The sequence below is a fragment of the Sturnus vulgaris genome, chromosome 16, assembly GCF_052056855.1.
Source record: "Sturnus vulgaris isolate bStuVul1 chromosome 16, bStuVul1.hap1, whole genome shotgun sequence".
Classification (NCBI taxonomy): Eukaryota; Metazoa; Chordata; class Aves; order Passeriformes; family Sturnidae; genus Sturnus; species Sturnus vulgaris.
Window position 1 is genome coordinate 1,698,474 of NC_142258.1, and position 20,583 is coordinate 1,719,056.

Genomic DNA, 20,583 nt, shown 5'->3' on the forward strand with positions numbered 1-20,583 from the left:
TAAAAAGGCAAACTCACAGAGTGGCCACGTGAAACAATTCCTGTAAATATATTCCTGTAGAACAGCAGTATGGAAAATGGTTTGTAGAAAAGTTTGAAAATGTATTTTAGATCGATGAATTTGAATTTAAGGGGTGTCCCCAAAACAACAGGGGTGCTCTTGGCTGAATGCCAAGCACCCCCAGTTATAACCTTTTGCTTTACTGTTTGCCTTTTATTGTCTTTTATTAAACTTTTTAATTTTTACCAGGAAAGTGAACCTCGTTTTTCACACCTCCAAACTTTTGGGGTGACCCAAACCCCATCCTGAGCTCCTCTAGGGAACTCCAGAGCAGGGAAACAAATCCTGGATTTCACTTCCAGCTCTGACCCAGATTTGCTGCTCCAGGAGTGAGGTTTGGTTTTACTTTCCCTTCATCCCTTTCCCTCAGAAAATCAATTAATGTCGGGAAAGATCTTTAAGGAAATCGAGTCCAACCATTCCCAGCACCACCACCATGGTCACCATGTCCCAAAGTGCCACCTCCACGGGGTTTTTGGTCACCTCCAGAGCTGGGGACTGCCCTGGCCCAGCCCTTCCAATGCCTGAACAACCTTTTAGGGAAGGAATTTTCCAAAAATATCCAATATAAATCCTAATCTATCCCCCCCCGGAGCAGTTGGAGGCCATTCCCTCTCCTCCTGTCCCTGTTCCCTGGAGCAGATCCTAAATCCCCCCCAAGCTGTCCCCTCCTGTCAGGGAGTTGTGCAGAGCCAAAAATCCCCACTGATCCCAAATTTTCTCCAGGTTGAGCCCTTTCCCAGCTCCCTCAGGGATTCTCCAGCCCCTTCCCAGCTCCATTCCCTTCCCTGGACACTCTCCAGCCCCTCCATGTCCCTCCTTTGCTGGGACAGGTCAGTGATGTCCCCCAGGAGGGACCCTGGCCGTGTCCAGCAGCCCCAGCACGGATTCAGTGCCCAGCAGGGCTCCTGCCCCAGCAGCTGCTCCCACAGCTGTTCCCACCAGTTGGTGGCTGAATTTTCCAAGATATCTGTCTGGAATTAAACAGCAGGAAAAATGCATCCCTGGATTTCATCCCACCCGGAGCAGGAGAGACCACGGGGCACCTGCCCCTTCCCAAACCCCTCTGATCATCTGAACTGCTCTGCCAAAACCTCCAGCAGCACCCGAAGGCTCCTTCTGGAGTAGCTGGGGTCTGGAATGTCCTGAAATGTGCTGGGGGTCCTGCCTGTGCCACCGGGGCTGCTCCGGGCCAGGAGATCTGGGCAGAGGGCTGGCAGCTGCAGGGCTGCTGGGATTTTCCAGCCTGGCTCTTGCCCGAGGGGATTTGCTCAGTTTGGAGCACATTTGGAACCTGTGCCAGCCAGGCTGCACTCCCAGATAAAGCCTGGAACAAGGGAATGCTGGGGAGCAGCAGGTGCTGCCCCATCCATCCCCAAATCCTGCCTCAACCCTGGTACCTGCTGAGAGGGGCTGGAAAGCTGCTCCAGCTCACCCGGGTGATGTCCTGGAACTCCAGAAATGGCCTTGGCTGGCTCAAAACCTTCCCAGGCAGAATTTCCCCGAGGGGATGGAGCTGTCGGGGCTCTGGGATTGACCCCTCTGGAGCAGGCAGGGACAGGGGGACACTCTGAGCCTCGTCCCCCCTTTGCACGGGCAGGGATCTGAGGCTGCCCCTGCCTCCCCACAGGCTCCAGGGGAAGCAGAATTCCAGCTCCAAACTGCAGCCCTTGCTCATGGATTTGTCAAGCCTGGTGTGCACGGCAGAAAAATCGGAATAAATCTGATGGCAAACAGAGCCGAGAGCCAGAGCAGCTCCTCCCACCAGGAGTGGGTTCCACTGAGGGAAAATTCCCTTTTCCTGGGATTTCCTGCAGGGCAAAGAGCCCCCTAAGCACAGTGAAACAACAGCAACCCCAAAAAGGGATAAATAAACCCATGGATGGCAGATCCCAGGACTTTTCCACCCCGGCGTGTCCGTTTGGATGGGGTGATGGGGACACACGAAGCTCCAGCACACCCTCAGAAACTCCAGGTGCAAACCCACACACTCACCTTGCAGCTCCTGGCCTGGATAAATCCACAGAGGAGCTGGAATTCCCTGCTTGTGGTGGGACTTTGTTAAGCTGGGATTAAGAGTTTGGGGCTGCACAGCCACCAGGAATCCACGAATCCCCCAACCCTCAGCTGCAGGCAGTTCCCACGGGCCAAAAACTGTTCCTGGTGCTGGAGCAAAGTCCTCTCCTCCTCCAGCAGAGCCTGAATTCTCTCCCACATCTCCTGGAACCCATCTCCTCCTCCAGGAGGGTGAGGCTGGGAGGAAAATCCCTCTCCTGTTCCAGCCATGCCATTCCCCTGTCCAAAGCACACAGAGAGCCCCAGCAAGGCTGGGATGAAGGCTCTGCACCCCAGAAAGGAAAGGGGAAAGGAAAATGACCCATTCAAACAGCACCAGGCTATCCCATCCACCATTCCTGACAAAAGTGGAAATGTTCTTTTCCACGGGCCTACAACAAATAAATAGTGCAGGCAGGGATGGAGGCCATGTGTTTCCATTAATTCTCTTGGCACAGGAGCCCGTGTAGATCTTGGATGCAGGAGAGCTGGGGTGGCCAACACACATCCCAGCACAACCCATCTGGCCCAAATCCATCCCTGACCTGCTCCAATCCCCACTTTTATCCATCCTAATTACGAGCAGATTCCCAGCTCCCTGCCTCCCTTCCCAGAGGTGCCTTCAGCTGCCCCCTTTTCTCCCTCCCTCTGCCTGAAACCAGCAGGTGAATCCCAGCCTTTGGGGATTTTTGTTCCATTATTGCTGGTGGACAAAGTCTGGCCCCTTTCATTTTCCTTTCCTCTCAGCCTCTTTTTGGTGGGGATTAAAATAATTGATATTGATAACGAGATCTGCCCCTGGTGCCAATTACTTGCACAGGCTGGGGATCCTGCCTTGTGGATCTGACAGGAATGGTCTCAATTATCCCTCTGGGCTCCACGAGTGATGCTGGCATTGATTTGGGAGAGCTTTGGGATTATTGGGGCTGATTGTTGTGGGCTGGGGTCAGTGCTGGGGGCTGGCTCCGAGCTGGATTTTCCCCGAGTGCTGCCAGGTGCCTGGAAAAGTGGAAAATTTACTGCAGCCACCCCCATGTTCAGGATTAGGAACGACAGCACTGAAGGGGGCTTTTCATCCCAAATTTTACTGGGGATGAAGTTGGATCCTTGGTGTTGTGCAAGAGCCAAGGGAGATTTTGGACAGACCCAGCCCCACAGCGAGAGGGGAAACCCCAGTGAAAAGAAATGAGAGTGACCCAGAAAAGGAGATTTAAAGGCAAACAGAGCTTTTTGGACCTGTAAAATCTTGTTCCATAAAGGCATGGAATTGTTCAAGCTGGAAAAGCCCTTTGAGATCATCAGCAACACCTGCACCAAGTGTGTCCATCACCGTGTCCTCAGGTGCCACCTCCACGGGGTTTTTGGTCACCTCCAGGGCTGGGGACAGCCCTGGGCAGCCCTTCCAATGCCTGAACAACCTTTTAGGGAAAAATTTTTCCCCAATATCCCATCCAAACCTCCCCTGGAGCAGTTTGAGGTCATTCCCTCCCCTCCTGTCAGGGAGTTGTGCAGAGCCAGAAATTCCCTCTGATCCTCGTTTTCTCCAGCTCCTCCTCATCAGATTTGTATTCCCAAATATTCGATGGCCATGGATTCCAGAGCAGAGACATCACAACAGCCTGAGCCACTGGCAGTGCCTGGGAGGTGAATCCAGGGAAGGGAATTTTCCTTCAGGATCGTTCCCTTCACCAACGCAGAGATTCCCACCCTGGGAACAATGCACGCAGCATTTTCCTTTTTTACCAACATTTCTACAAAACTCAAAATGCAAAAAAAAAACAGAGGTGAGAAGTGGAGCCTCTGCAACCAGAGAGGAGATGAACCCAGAGCCAACAACAACCCCCAAATTTATCATCAAAATTCAACATAATCAAAAAGAGAAACCCAGGGAGCTCTGAACTGCAGAGGATCTGCTCCGTGGGTTGGAGAGCACGGAGATGCTCTCTGCTCTCACATGGTCACTTTTTTTTTGGGGAGGTGTAAGCAGGAACAACACCACCACCACAAAAAAAAAAAAAAAAAATCTCCTTTCTGTCCCTGCCCCGCAGCAGATTTACACTGCGAGTTCTCAGCGAGGCTCAGCTTTGCTCCTGGATCCACGGCGGGGAGGGGAGCAGAGGAATTGGTGTTTTTAGGATTGTGGTTGGGAAAAACAGCATCACCCAGCTGGCACAGGCACACGGCCCGACTGCCAGGGGCTGGGATAAAGAGGGAAAACACGGAGAGCTGCCCGGCACGAGAGGAAAGGCTGCGGGAAATGATTTTACAAAAGAAAAGCAGACAAGAGAAACGAGGTTTTGTGTGCACATCGCTCACCTCGTAGTGATAATCCATGCAGGTTAATTCCCTCCAGCAGCGATCCCCTCGGATTTTAATCAGCCCCTGGGGGGGGGAAAAAAAGGCAAAAATAGGGTCAGAAATATTTTATTTTACTTTGTTTTGTGCCTCAAGGTGCCAAATTCTGTGATTAAACTGCGGAGGTTGAATGAGAGCCACGGCAGGGGTCCAGTTGTTCCCAAGGGATCATAATGGATGTGACTCATTCCCCTGCCTGGTGACTGACAAAATGCCAGAAATCCTGCTGGAATATTCCAAATTCCCCTTCCAGGATGAAGCCTGAGCCACACCTGAGCCTTTGCTCAGGTCTGAGCAGCCCTGGCATCACTTCCAGCATCCCTGGGAAGCAGCAATTGGAAAAAACCAGGCTCTGCCCCTGGGATGACAGAAAAAAAAAAAAACCCAGCAAAATTCACGATTTTAACATCCAAACCCAAATGTTTCCCTCGGGAAAAGCCATCTCTGCTGCCTCTGGAAAAGGGAAAAGTGCCAAGGAGCAGGGATGGGGACACGGGGCAGGGATGGGGACACGGGACAGGGATGGGGACACGGATGGGGACACGGATGGGGACACAAAGATGCAATTAAAATAATTAGGGGAACAAAAGAGGGGCAGGAAGCTGCCAGCCCCAAACACAGCTGGCTGCTCTGCCCCTCCTCAGCTCAGAGGCTGCAGCAGCAGCAATCCCCTGCCCTGCCACCCCAGGACAACGAGAGGGGACATTTCCAAATCACTGAGTCCATCCCGGGGCTGGCAGCAATATTGGGATTGAATTTCTTTGCCTCAGAGATGAAGAGCAGAAAGGAATCAGTCGGCCAGAGCAGGAAAGACACCTGGGCAGGGATGGGCTGGAGCAGGAAGCCGAGCAATCAAGGCTGGCTTTGATGTCCCTGATTAGGATCACAATATCCCAAATTGAGGAAAGCTTCACTGGTCAAAAGGTTGAAGCAGCTCTGTCATCTGCATACAATTAGGGGGTATTTTCCTACCTCTGACATCGCCCTAATTGTCATGGTCCTGCCTTGCCCAGGAGAAAAACCCGGGGAGTTTTTTTTGGGGAGTTTTTGGGATTTCGGGAAGGTCCCATCCCGAGCATTCCTTAGGCTGGCAGCAGGGGAGGGATCAGTGACCCTGCAGTGCTAAAATCTGAGCTCAGAGGAGGAGATTCCAGCATTTACCAATTCCATCTCAATTCCCAGAATTGGAACAGGCTGGAAGAGAGCACAGTGGCTCCTCTGCTCCAACCTCCCTGCTCAGGCTGAAACAAATCTTCACTTGCAGCATTAAATCAAGTTTAACACGTTTGGAGCTCAAAAAGAAATACAAGAACTCCGATTAAAGACCCTCCAAAACTGCCCAGACCTGGGAAATAATATCCAGGAATATCCAGGAATATTCAGGAATATCCAGGAATATTCAGGAATATCCAGGAATATCCAGGAATACCCAGGGCTGGGTATCTGTCTGACAGCTGAGAGCACAGGGCAGAGCAGAGTTTTATAAACTCTGGATGCAAAGCGCTTTCACCCAGGATTTCTGGGATTTCAGAGCAGTTTTATTTCCAGGGATTTACTCCTCCCATCCATCCCTCGGTGTCAACAGCCACTCCATCCTCCCCTCCCTGCCCTCCAAACTTTTCTGGAATCCCACGATCTGGTGATGGCATCTGCCAGGATGTGCTGGAATATTAAACCAGCACCGTTATCTTGATGATCTCCCCTCCTCCCTTCCCCAGGCTGGTATCAAGCTCTATTATTCGGCAGGGATAATTAAAAACTCCAATTAAAAAGAGGATGGGGGGGGGGAAGGAGCGCTGTGAAAAATCCTGATTTTTCCCTGCAATGACTCACTCGGGCAGCTCATCCCTTTTTTTATTTACTAGGAAGTTTTCAGCCAGGAAAAGTCCTCATTTCAGAAATGTTCTGCAGCATCAGAAACTCCCACTCTCATCACTGAGGGGTTTTTACCCTGAGCTGCCTTCGAGGCCACTTCACTCCCACACTGGCACCCGAGTTTTTCCCATTTTTTCCAAGGAATTTGGAGCAAGGAACAAGAGCAAAACGTGCACAGAAAATCTCTGTGTTCTCAGGCTGCAGATCTGGTGGGGAAAGGAGAAATCACAAAATCCTGGAGATGCTGAGGAAAGAAGGAGGAGGAATCAAAAAATCCTGGAGATGCTGAGAGGAGAAGGAGGAGGAATCAAAAAATCCTGGAAATGCTGAGGAGAGAAGGAGGAGGAATCAAAAAATCCTGGAAATGCTGAGGAGAGAAGGAGGAGGAATCATAAAATTCTGGAGATGCTGAGGAAAGGAGGAGGAATCAAAATCCTGGAAATGCTGAGGGAGGGAGGGAGAAATCACAGAATCCTGGAGATGCTGAGGAAAGAAGGAGGAGGAATCACAAAATCCTGAACTGCTGAGGAAAGGAGAAATCACAAAATTCTGGAGATGCTGTGGAAAGAAGGAGGAGGAATCAAAAAATCCTGGAAATGCTGAGGAAAAGAGGAATCAAAATCCTGGAAATGCTGAGGAAAGAGGAGGAAAAATCACAGAATCCTGGAAATGCTGAGGAAAGGAGAAATCACAAAATTCTGGAGATGCTGTGGAAAGAAGGAGGAGCAATCAAAAAATCCTGTAAATGCTGAGAGGAGAAGGAGGAAAAATCACAGAATCCTGGAACTGCTGAGGCTGGCAGAGATCTCTGGGCACTCCTGGAAATGGGGAAATTTTCAGGAATACAAATGAAATGTGAGCTCAAGGCGAGCAGCCAGGTGGCCAAGTGACCCAGCAGAGACCCGGATTATTAAATTCTGTGAAATCCTCTCTGCTGGGCTGGTGGCTGCAGGGACACTCGGGTTCCTCGGGATAATGAGCCTGGGAAGGGGGAACTCGAGGTCCTTGTCACAGGAATTTACAGCAGCAGGAGGAGAAAATGTTGCCCCCCTGGATTGAATTAAGCTCCAGAATGAAATATGGGCTCCATTCCTCCTCCCCTCTTCCAGGTTTGCTCAGGGCAGGGTGGAGATGCAGCTTGGACTTGGAAAACTCCAAATTCCCCAAATTAAAGGGAATTAAATCCAGCAGCGTTTCTCACTGAAAATTACACTTAGGATTTTTAAATTTTTTTTTTTTAAGGTTTATTTTAATGGTGGATAATAAAATTCCTTTAATCAGTTTTGCCCCCATCTACCAACCCTGCTCTGGAATATGGAATAAAACATTCCCAAAGCAGAGGAAACATTCCCATATTTACAGGAAAATAGGAAATATTCACAGGATGCCAGAAAATGAAATGCAGGGATCCAGGGGGGATCCATCAGGGATCCAGGGTGTTTTTTTTGTTTTTGTTTTTTTTTTTCGATTATTTTAATGGTGGATAATAAAATTCCTTTAATCACTTTTGCCCCCCATCCACCAGCCCTGCTCTGGAATATGGAATAAAACGTTCCCATATTTACAGGAAAATGGGAAATATTTACAGGAAATGAAATTCAGGGATCCAGGGGGGATCCATCAGGGATCAGGGGGATGCAGCCCCCACCTGAATGGAGGGAAGAGCTCAGCTCTAAAAAAAAAAAAACAAACCCCAAATCCTGCCCTTTTCTCTTCCCTGATGCCTGTGCCCAACTGTGCCCCTTCCCCTTCCAGGCTGCTCCACTTGGGAGATTCAAAGGGAAAAAAAAAAAAAAAAAAATAAAAGCCGGAATAATTAAAATGTCATTCAAGCCCTAAGCCCATATGAGTCACTGTTCCAAAAAATATCTGAAAAATTCCTTCAGGAGTGGGGGATAATTATATTCCTCCCTATCTATTGATTTTTCTCTACAATGCAGATGTCAGATTTTCCACGGGGTTTTTTTTTTTTTTTTCCTTTTTCTCCTCTTTTTTTTTTCTTTTTTTTTTTTTTTTTTTTCCCTGGAGTGAGTGTCAAGGAGGAACAAAGCACTTCTTTGAGACTTTTTCAGCCCAAAATTAATTCTGGGAAAAAAAAAAAAAAAAAAATGGTGCAGACAGGCCAATAGCACGGGAAGCTGAGCAAAAGCTTGGTGACTCAAGCTATGTCTGCAAAATTCCCTATTGATCCCAGCTCCAGAGGGAAGGGTGGGGAATGGGGCACCCACGTTATAAATTTAGAGTCAATTTAAAGACCTTTCTGTACCAAAAAAAAAAAAAAAAAAAAAAAAGGGCAAAAATTCCCAGCTAAATTCTAGATTTTCATTTTGTTCTTGCCATAAATAAGGAGAAAATCCCAGCTCCGTGCACTTCCCACCTCTGCTACCCACGGGAAAAGTGGATTCAGCATCTCTGGGAAAGCCAAACCCTCAGCAGGGTATTCTGGGATAAATTTACCCCACCCCACCCCAGTTCGTGGGAGAGGAAGGAGCTTTCCCCAAGGTGAAATCTAAAAATAAAATCATTTCAGGATTATAGGGCAGGGCTGGAAGAACCTAAATCCCAGGAAATCCAACAACACCAACTCGAGCTGGGAATTCTAAAACTCCCTCGGGGTTCCAGGACTCCAAACCTTCCCCTCCTCCCTCCCTGCTGATGGATCAGGGTCCGTGGGGCAGCAGGGATGAGCTGGATCCCGAATTTTCTGGTTTTTAGGGAATGTCCCACAGGGAACAGGTGCCACAGGTAAGGCTGGGCCAGGTGAAAAGCAAAGGTGTGAAGCAGAGCTGCACCTGATGTTCCCTCCAAGCTCATTGGATTCAATTCCTGCTGCTTCTTCCATGGAAAGAGAGGAATAACAGGGGCTTGAGGGGAATGATGGAATTTATCTTTCCAAAGCAGCACTGAGAGCTAAAAGGAACAATGGGATGGATTGCACTGATGGATGAATGGAAAAAAAAAAAATAAATATCTATATTTCCCTTTACAAACAAAGTGCAGGTTTGCTGAGAAATGGAATTGGATATTGAAAGGTGAAAGAAGCAATGGGGGGAAAATCTATGAATTGTGTAAGAATTAAAAATTAAAAAGGGAGGGTTGTACATTAAAGGGGAATTTCAGGTATCAGGGGTTTGGGAAATCTGTGCCTCTCAAATACCTCAGAAAATGGGGAAAGAGAGAGGGAAATGGGGCTGGGAAATTGGGATAAAATGGGAGATGAATCCTCCAAAAATGAGAGAGATCCCAAGGGAACTCCTCATGGCCTCTCCTTTTATTCAAATAAAATTACAGGACTTTCTTTGGACATAAACCTCAGGTGTTTGTGGGTTAATTTTCCTGGATGGGAAACCACAAAACCCTGCAGGAGAATCATCCCACCTGCCCAGGAGTGGCCCCAGGACAGGTCTCACCTGTCCAGGTGAACCTGCCCAGAACCAAAGCAAAGCCACCACAACCACAAAACCCTGCTGGGGAATGCCCTGGTGTTGACTTTTTGCTTCCTTTCATTTTCTGCTCTTTCCTTCCCTCAACTCCCTCCTCCTCCTCTCCAAAAAAAAACAACAAAAAAAAAAAACCCTTTGAGAAGCCACCAGCAGCATCTGGGGGCCGGTGGGTGAAAGGGATCCTGCAAAATTCTGAAAAATCCTGCAGAATCCTGAAAAATCCTGAAATATCCTGCAAAATTCTGCAAAATTCTGAAATATCCTGCAAAATTCTGAAAAATTCTGAAAAATTCTGAAAAATCCTGCAGAATCCTGCAAAATCCTGCAAAATTCTGAAATATCCTGCAGAATCCTGCAAAATTCTGCAAAATCCTGCAAAATTCTGCAAAAATCCTGCAGAATCCTGCAAAATCCTGCAGAATCCTGCAAAATTCTGAAAAATTCTGCAACATTCTGCAAAATCCTGCAAAATTCTGCAAAAATCCTGCAAAATCCTGCAAAATTTTGCAAAATCCTGCAAAATCCTGCAGAATCCTGCAAGATTCTGAAAAATCCTGCAGAATCCTGAAAAATCCTGAAAAATTCTGCAAAATCCTGCAAAATCCTGCAAAATCCTGCAAAATCCTGCAAAATCCTGCAAAATTCTGCAGAATCCTGCAAAATTCTGAAAAATCCTGCAGAATCCTGAAAAATGCTGACAAATTCTGAAAAATCCTGAAATATCCTGCAAAATCCTGCAAAATTTTGAAAAATTCTGCAAAAACCTGCAAAATTCTGAAAAATCCTGCAAAAATTCTGGAAAATTCTGCAAAAATCCTGAAAAATCCTGCAGAATTCAGCAGAATCCTGCAGAATCCTGCAGAATTCTGAAAAATTCTGAAAAATTCTGAAAAATCCTGCAAAAATCCTGCAGAATTCTAAAAAATCCTGCAAAAATTCTGAAAAATCCTGCAAAAATCCTGCAAAAATCCTGCAAAATCCTGCAAAATCCTGCAAAATCCTGCAGAATGCTGCGGAATGCCCGGCACAGGCAGCTCGGGGGCTGTGGCAGAGCAGCGGAGAGGGAGCAGAGGCACAAAGGAGAGTTCGCCGAGGAACGGGGAGCGGGATCCCCGCGGAGAGGAGGAGGAGGAGGAGGAGGAGGAGGAGGAGGAGGAGGAGGAGGCTGCAGCTGGGAAGGCAAAGGTCAGGGAACATCGCCGACATCATTTTCCAAAAATTCCCATGAAAGGGAGCCGGGAGCTGGCCCCGCCGTGCTCGCTGTGGAATAATGAGAGAGGCAGCGAAGAAAGATCCTTTTCTTCCCCCTCCTACCCACGCTAATGTAATAAAACAAATTAGAAGAATTATTCTCCATTTCAGTGGCCGGCATTGGGGGCATTCCTGTCACCGAGCTGACATCTACATCCGCCTCAAAATCCCGAAATTCCAACTTTTATTCCATCCCGTTTTTCTTTTTTTTTTTTTTTTTTTTTTTTTACTGCAGGCATCCAGATTCTGTTTGCTTCAAAGTCTTCCTTATTTTTTTTTCTTTTTCTTTTTATTTTTTTGCCATAAAGTTCATCTCCCTTCTTAGCTAATCACAGCCCCACCCTTCCCAGTAACCTTTCAAATGCCACCCACGTCCTGACACTTTTAACAGGCTCCGAGCAAAAAATAAAAATAATAATAAAAAAAAAAACCCCACCAAACAAAACAAGGAACACCAAGAGTTTCGCACCAACCACAAGGTTCTGAAAGGATTTGCTGCAGTGGTTTTAAAAAAAAAAAAAAATGTTTTTTAACAGCGAAGAAAATTCAAAACCGTTTAAAAAGATATTAAATCTCAAGTGATGTGGAAATAATCTGGGAAGAATTGATCCTTTTTCTGTGAAAACGCATCTCGGAGAAAGATGGCCAAATCCACAGGAAAAAAATTGTCAATTTAAAGGGGAAAAATTTGATTATTATAAATCTTTCTGCACTATTTTTTCCTCTCCAAAACTGTCACTTTAAACGATCTTTTATCCTCCCGCAAAAAGGGGAAAAATCTCTCTTGTGCCGATTGGAAACAGCAAAGGATTGAAATTCTTTCCTGAGTCTCTGCCTGCCAAAAACTGCTCCCAACTCCTCTGTTCTGCAGCCACTTCCGAGGATGTTCCTGAAATTCCTGAACAGCTCAGAGGGGCTGAGCCTGCATTTGGGAAATGGGGGGAGAATTTTGACACAAAGGGAAATCTGGGGAAAAAAAATAAAAGAAATAAAATTTTTGTTTACAGGAAGCAAAGCAAGGAGAGGCACGGCCAAGTCACAAATCCCAAGTGGAAAAGACGCTCTTGGGTTTCCCTGAATTTCCCTAAAGTCGCCCTGAATTCCCCCTCGGGACCTGGTGTGTGATGTGAGGAGGAGCAGAGGGAGCAGCTCCTGGAAATGGGGAGGAAAAAAGGGGGAAGAAAATCCTTCCCCATCCCAGATCCTGCATCACACGGGGCAGATGATGAAAGAAAAAAAAATACATTTATGTTAAAAAAAAGAAAAAAAAATACATTTAAAGAAAATTACACGTGAATACATTTAGAGAAAAATACATATATGTTAAAAAAGAAAAAAAATACACTTAAAGAAAATTACACATTTAAAGAAAAATACCTTTCTGTTTTAAATAATGAAATGATTACACAACACATTTATTAAAGGATCTCATTCCTGGACAAACCCAAAGTTCGGGCTTGGCCCCAGGACCCATCTGGACACAGACCCCGGAGTCCTCCCAGCCCCAACACCTGCAGCAGCCAGGCAGAGATTGGCAGCTTTAAATCTGAATTTCCTTGCTTTGGGCACTTTTCAATTAAAGTGGTAATGTGCTTTAAATCCCGTTTCCCTGGTTTTCCACTCCACTCCTCAACCCTTTCCTGCAGAAACTAATCAAGATGTCTCAGGCTCACACTCCCTGCTCCAGCCACCTTCCCTGCTAACTCATTCCATATGCCTGGGATCCTTTGCTCCACTTTCATTCCCTCTTTATTCCCACTTTTCCATCGTGCTGGTACCCCAAGTTCCTCCAACTCCTCCGTGCATCCCCAGCAGGGATAATTCTATTATTATATATTATTATATTCTATATGATTCTATCCCAGCAGGGATAATTATTCCCTGCAAGTGTCCAAGGTTGGATCACCTGTGACAGTGGAAGGTGTTGGGGTTGCAACTGGATGAGTTTTAAGATCCTTTCCAAGCCAAACCGTTCCAGGATAATATTATAATATTCCTATAACTATATTCCTAATATTATACTAAAATTATAATAAAATTATAATATACAGAACATCATCAGGTGGGCACAAGTGACCCGGGTGTGGCTCATGGACACATCCCAGCAGTGCTGAGAGATCCAGGAAAATCCTGATGGATCCCAACCGAGCACCCCGGGCTGCAGCCTGAGCTCCCACCCCCCAGCTCAGCCAGGGAATGCAGGAAAATCCCAGGGCAGAAATATCAGGAGAATCCCCCAGCACTGCCATCCTCGATGAACCTGCTGCCCCAAACCTCCCCCAAAACCCCCCCTGAGATCCCATTCCCGTGCTCCCATCCCTGTCCCTGTGTTCCTGCAGCTCCCAGGTGTGCTCAGGTGTTGGTGACAGCCAAATTCTCACATTTCTCAGCTCCCACGGCTCCCCCGCAGCCCCTGCACTGCTGGAGAAACACAAATTCGATTTTATGGCTTTGAGGGCACAGGGAGCTCCTCCAGGATGCTGTTGGCAATTCAGCAGCTCCAATCCATCCGTGGGCAGGAATTTGGGCTCCCCCAGCACGGCTGGCTCTCACCTGCAGCAGGGAATTCCCCAGAATATCTGGACTCCAGGAAGTTCTCATCTACTCCCAGGCCTTGCAGGAAAAGCCAGGACTAACTTTTGCTGAACGGGGTTTTAGCCATGGAGAGCTCCTGAGCAAGGCTGCTGCCCGAAAAAAAAAAACCAAAATCCAAAAGAATCCAAAAATGAAGGAGAAATTCTTGTCCCTGGCAGGGAAAGGCTGGGCTTGGCAGCTCAGGATGGGGGTTCAGTCAGGAGCTCCCCCAAAATCTCCAGGCAGAGCTGGCACCAATGGGGCTGGGCTTTGGGAATCCCCAAGATTCAGGCCCATGGAAGCACAGCTCCAAGCAATCCCTTTTTTTTTTTTTTTTTTTTTTTTGGGAATCGGGGGTTATTAAATTCTGCACTTTGGGCAAAGTGCCAGGAGCCCCCTCGGGACCCCCAGCCTGCAGTGAGGGGCTCAGACACCCCCCCAAAACCAGCCCTGGCTGCTGGATCAAACAGTGCTGTGCTCTCCGAGCCTTGTCCCCCTCTCCAGTAAACACCAGAGTCCCCAGGCAGCTGCAGGTGACACAAGGGCTCAACAGGACCCTGCTGGCACTGGGGCTGCTCCTCCTGGGAAATCCCTGTGGCTTCACTGAATTTTCCAGGTTGGAAGAGACCTCCAGGGTCATCCCAAAGGCGACTTTTCACCACCTCCCTCACCTCATCCCAACGCTGACCCTTGGCCGAGAGAAAAAAAAGAAAAAAAACTTTAATCTTTAATGTGACCCTCGTGGTGCGAGTTGAGGCTCTGTCCTCTCACCCTTCACCTGAGGGGTGGCAGAAATCTCAGCACACACCTTGACCCCCCCCCACCCCGCGACTCTGACGGGGTCACGAACCCGCACTTGGCATTTCCCAAACCTCGGGAACGCCGGGGGACAGCGGGTGACAAACAAAGCCCCGCCAAGGAGCGTCTGCATCCCTCGCTGCTGCCTCGCACAAAGAGCCCTTCTCTCTCTCCTGCCTTCCTGGGAAGCATCCCTCTTTACATCCCGCTCTAATGGCTCATTAGGAACATCAAACATATAGATTGAATCGCGTAATTATGCCTTTTAAAAAGGCAGCAATATTTGAGCTCAGCCCAGCGCTGGCTGCCAATCAAACGGCAGGCTGAGCTGCTGGCAGCAGGGATTATCCCCCTTCTCTCCTGCTCTGTGTCACCCCCTAAGCCAGCCCAGACAGCTCCTGTGCACAATCCAACAAGGTCTGGAGGTGATTTTTGGGGAGCCAGGGAACAGCAGAGCTCCCTAATCATGGAGTGTTGGGTGTTGGAAGGGATCTTAGAGATGATTCTCGTTCCAATCTTTCCTCCAAACCGGGCCAGCTTTGCTCAGTGCAGAGTCCCAGCTTGCCAGAGCTCCCCAAAAGATCCCAAATATGAGACGGTGAATGGGAGGGGAAAGGGGCTGACCATGAAATCAGGAAGGGACCACGGAAAACAGGGATGAGAACCTGGAGAGGAGGCAGCACCTCGCCCACCATTTCCAAAAAGAATTTTTTTTTAAAACATTTCCAAAACGCTCCCTGACAGCCAGCACAAGGTGAGGAAAGCCCAGCTGCCCCCAGGGAATGCTGTGCTTGCTTGGAGGATTTCCCAAGGAAAGCCTCACCCTAACCAGCCCGAAGAATGCTGGGAGAATCCCTGGAGAAAAGCAAATTTCCTGCAGAAAACCCTTGGGGGAAAAAAAAAACCAAAAAAACCCCGGTGCACGTGCTGAGCTCCTGGGCAGCACAGGAGGAAACCAAAGATGCTCTGGGAGCAGGTGCACCCACATTCCAGCAGATCCTTGCCCTTCCCAATGCCTGCCAGCACCGTCCCCCTCACCCAGGAGAAATCCTACACGACTCTGGCCCCAAAACATTAAAGATCCCATCAATCACTCCCTGCTGGGGGGGTCCCCATTTCATGACCTTTCCATGTTTTCCTCTCCTGTGGCTGTCAGTGATATTTCAGAGTCCCAGGCACATCCCCAAAAAAATCAGGAGTTATTGCTCTCGTGGTGAAGCAGAGATAATGGGAACAGAGATGTTTGGGAGGCACACTTTTCCTTCACACCCAGCCTGCCCCAGCATTCAGAATTTATGAGACACATCAGCAGCAAAAAAAAGCTCGGGCAGATCCCAGTTTAGAAGGAAAGCAGGATGCAAATTGGTGATCAGAACAATTTTTCAGGAAATCAGGGAGGTTTTGCTACACTTGGTGTCAATTCCCTCCACAATCCACAGAATCCTGGGATCCCTGAGGCTGGAAAAGATCTCCAAGATCATCAATCCCCACGTTGTCAACCTGTATTAATGGTGGGAGTTTGCACCACTTAATTAGTGGTGTGTTTTAGTCTCTTCTGCCTTCACTCAGAGCCAGGATTAAAAAAATCCACGAAGGAAATGGATTTTCTCGTGTTTGGGGCTTGGTTGTTTATTAAATCTTATCAAAAAATACAGAAAGTTCAGCACTTCCATCTACCTGCCAGAAGTGAGGAAACTGGAGACAGATCCAGCTGCTACAAGGTCTCTTAAAGATGAACAGTCCAATAAAAAATTAACACTTGTATTATTTATACTTTTGACCCAATAACCAAATTCCTGTCACCCTCAGTGTGACACTGACTGACCAACCAGGACCTCCCTGAAACCACGGAGAAAATAAACACTGAGACACCACCCCAAATCCTCTATCTTGTCCCATACCCATTACTACATTATAAAAACCCCAAATTCCCAACCCTTCACCGTGGGAAATCACACACTTGTGTTTAATTACAGATTTTAACTTCATCATTCAGATTTAAAAGCCTTCTCCAAGGCCTCAGCTCAGAGGCAGTGTTCTCCAAGAAGTCAGTGCCAGAAAGCACAAAAAAATCAAAAATCCCAGGTTCCTGGGATCCAACCAGAGCAGGGCCTTGAGTGCCTGAATCCCTAAATCCAAAGAAGCATCAGGATCCTGGGATTCAGCCTGCATCCCTCCCTCTGCTGACTTTTGCTTCAGATCCCGTTGGTGAAAAATGTGCCCCAAATTAAAACTTTCACCCTGAGATCCCTGAAAAAAATTCCCAGCCACAATTCCCCAAAAAAAACCCTTGAGTCAGCTTTAAAGTTTTGGGATGTTCTGGAAGGTCCAAGCAGGTGGAGCTGATGGGAGGAGGCTCCTGGTTTGAACAATTCCTGAGGGATTTCCCTTACAAGCTGCTTGGGAATTCCCTCTGGCCCCGGGACAGTTCTGCAGCAATTCAGTGAGAGTGACAGCTCAGAAAAATGAAAATAAAGGAGAAGAAATCTAGGAAAAGCTGGGAATTCTTCTGGAAAAACCACAATGCCCAACTTCCCTTTAATAATTCCTATGGAAGAGCCCCTCCAGCACATCCCCAGGGATCATTCCCTGCTGCTTTCCCCTCCTCAAAAACCAAACCAGGAGCGAGCTGAGAGATCCCGAGGAGCAGAGCAGGAAACTTTTCCAGAAAAAAACAAAACAAAACAAAAAAACTCCCAAACCAACTCTGGATTGGGGGAAATTCCCAGCTGGGATGGGACATTCCTGCAAGAATCCAAAGGAGAATTTCCCACTCACCGCTCCGAGCATGATCCTGAAAATGAGCCAGCGGAAACTCCAGATGACAATTCTGGAAGGAGGAGAGCCCTGGGGCAGGCGGGACAGGCTCCAGAGGGGGCACAGGAATATTCCCAGGAATCCTGTCTCCAGGAGCTGGGATTCCCACCCTGCAGGACCAACAAGAAGTGAAGAAGGAAATCATTATGGTGCTGGAAGTTAGCCCAGAATTAAGTTTAAATGGGATGATTATTAAAAAAAAAAAAAAACCAACACCTTGAATGCTTTTGAAGGTTGATTTAGGGGAAATCAGGCAGCAGCTGCCCTAAAACAGACATCTGACACAGGGGGGATTCAGGGGTTTGAGGATTTGGGGTCACAAACTGCATAAAAGGGGGGATTTTGTAAAAAGTAGCAACTTCTATGAAGCAGGAAAAAAAAGAGATTTAAGTGGCATGGGACAACCAAGCAGTGCCACTGATTCCTCCAGTCATGGATCCATGGAGTGGAGCAGTGCCAGCTGCTGGGACACAGCTCTGCCACCTCCCACTGATCTGCAGCTGAGCCAGCCCCAAGCTGGGTTTAACTGCAAGTGCAGCCAAGGATAAGCTCTGCTCACAGGCTGGGGCAGGAGTTTGGGCCCCAAAATTGGCTCAGTTTGGGGTTAAATCCTGCCCAGCTCTGGCTGCTCCCTGGTGGCGTGTGGGGCTGTGCCACAAGGTCCTGCTAAAACCAGGATTAGGGGTGGATAGGCTGGGACAGGCTTGGATTTATTCACAACCCCTTCCTGAGTGATGGAGTCTCCACAGCTGCCCATGTGGGATCAGTTTTTTGGGATACATCACCCACTGTGCTTCTTCCCAGTCTGCATCCATCCATCATCCATCCATGGATCCATCATCCATCCATGATCCATCATCCATCCATCATCCATCCATCATCCATCATCCATCATCCATCCATCCATCATCCATCCATGGATCCATCATCCATCCATCATCCATCATCCATCCATCATCCATCCATCATCCATCATCCATCCATCATCCATCCATCCATCCATCATCCATCCATCATCCATCCATCATCCATCCATCATCCATCATCCATCCATCATCCATCATCCATCCATCCATCATCCATCATCCATCATCCATCCATCATCCATCATCCATCCATCATCCATCATCCATCATCCATCCATCATCCATCCATCATCCATCCATCATCCATCATCCATCCATCATCCATCCATCATCCATCATCCATCCATCCATCATCCATCCATCATCCATGGATCCATCATCCATCCATCATCCATCCATCCATCCATCATCCATCATCCATCCATCCATCATCCATCCATCATCCATCCATCATCCATCATCCATCATCCATCCATCATCCATCCATCATCCATCATCCATCCATCATCCATGGATCCATCATCCATCCATCATCCATCCATCCATCCATCATCCATCATCCATCCATCCATCATCCATCCATCATCCATCCATCATCCATCCCTCTCCTGCCCAAACCCTTCCTTCTCCCCAAACCCTTCTCCATCCAGCACAAACTCATCCTGCCTATCATCTGCCATTCCTACAAAAACATCAAGCCTCCATGAGCCCCAATCCCATTCCTCTTTCAGGCTCCAGCAAAGTGCTGCTGCCTCTGCTCCGTGCCCGCTGGAAGCGCTGGGCGTGGTGGGATTATCCCAGCTCCTCCTGTGCCGTGGTTTCTATACCAATTCCAGCTCCCCCAGGAAGATTGGAGGATGTGGACATGCTGAACAGCACCAGTGAATCCACAGCTCAGCACATGAGGAGGAGCTGGGCTCCAGCTCAGCCTGACTGGGCTGTAAGATGATACCAGGCCCAAGATTAGCAAATCCATCAGCAGAACCTCCCGTTCCTGCCCCCTGACTCACCCACAGTTGTTCACGTCTGCCCTGAAAGCCTCAGACTCCAAATCCTTCGGATTCTCAGACAGGTCTGAGGCTGAGGTTTGGGTGCTGTGACCCCTGAGCACCACTCAGGCCTTCACAGAGCCCAGAGGGATCCGGGTGACACCCAAAGGGATCAGCCAGGACACCCCACCTGGCTGGGAGCCCTGGAGGAGCAGCTGGTTCCTCCCTGACCCTCCCAGATCATCACCTCCAGGATTTCTCCAGGATTCCTCCCTGACCCTTCCCAGCTCAGCAACTCCAGGATTTCTCTCCTGGTTTTCACCCTCCTCTTGCTGCCATCACAGGGGAGCAGTGAGGAAGGTGAGGAAGGTGATGATCCCATCCCAAACCCTCCTCCAACTGCAGCAATTCCCACCCCTGGCATTTTGTGGGGCAGCAAAGAACAGACATGAAGGAGTCATGCCCATGACCTGAGGGGACTCAGAGAAGAAACTGGGATCGAATCATGGAATGGTTTGGGCTGGAAGGGATCTCAGAGCCCATCCAGTGCCACCCCTGCCACCTTCTGCTGTCCCAGGGTGCTCCAGGCCCCGTCCAGCCTGGCCTGGGACGCTCCCAGGGATGGAGCAGCCACTCTGGGGCTGTGGGATGGGAGGGCAGATATTGTCCATGGAAACCACGGAGCATCCCAAACCCAACAAACAATCCTGGAACGAAGGGAGCAACGACCTCCTGCAGTCACATTCCCCAACCCCAGAGCTTTGGGGGAGTGAAACCCACCCTATAAACAGCAGCAAACGCCATCAGGGCTCTCTCCAAGACACAATTCCCACCCTACAAACCCCAACCAACCCATCCTTACACCCCGGCCTCCATGCCAGGGCTCGCTGATACTGCTGGGAACGAAAGGGTCACGTTGTTGACCCACCTGCTCCTGTTTTCCTCACTTGGATCTCGTCAAATTTCAGCAGCTGCAGGGCAGCACAAAGCCCCCCATTGTTATCTCTGGCACAGCCGGAGAGGGAGCCACGGGCTGTTTTTTTTTTTTTTTGTTTGTTTTTTTTTTGGGGGGGGGGGGGGGGGGTGGTAAAAAATAAAAAAAAGGGAATAAAATGAAGAGCCAAGAGCGGCCCCGAGGGTTTGGGACACGCTCGGAACTTTGGGGTGGCAAAATCCACGGTTTGGGATTTTCCAGAGGTTTCTGCTGGGGCAGGGGAGGAGGAGGAGCAGTGAGGATGTGCTGGAGGGGAGAGGGAAGGGAAGAAGCAAACCCCAAACCGAAATAAACTTTCCCCTATTCCTTTTAGGGTTTTGCCTCTTTCAAACCCCTCGTGTTGGGTTTGCGTTCGTGGCTCGACGTCGGGTGATGCCAAATTTTCATCTTTGTGATTTACAACCAATAATTTCACCATCCCAAGTCAGCACAGCCTGGCCATGGGTGCAGGAGTCAGCACAGTCCTTTCCCCCAATCCCCTCATCCCAAACCCATTGCTGGGAGAG

The 20,583-nt window shown here is 48.5% G+C and overlaps 1 protein-coding gene across 3 annotated transcripts in view; it reads right to left on the reverse strand.

The window, feature by feature from the left end:
* LMF1 (lipase maturation factor 1) overlaps positions 1 to 20,583 on the reverse strand; it is a 150,794-nt gene that overhangs the window by 84,069 nt on the left and 46,142 nt on the right. For 2 of the 3 annotated variants that reach the window (XM_088174228.1, XM_088174230.1), the window contains 2 exons: positions 17,190 to 17,338; positions 4,432 to 4,497 (listed from right to left, as the gene is read on the reverse strand). In XM_088174228.1, the coding sequence (XP_088030354.1) occupies positions 4,432 to 4,497; positions 17,190 to 17,338 (215 nt within the window). The remainder of the gene's footprint in view (positions 1 to 4,431; positions 4,498 to 17,189; positions 17,339 to 20,583) is intronic. The other variant, XM_088174229.1, reaches the window with a different exon arrangement.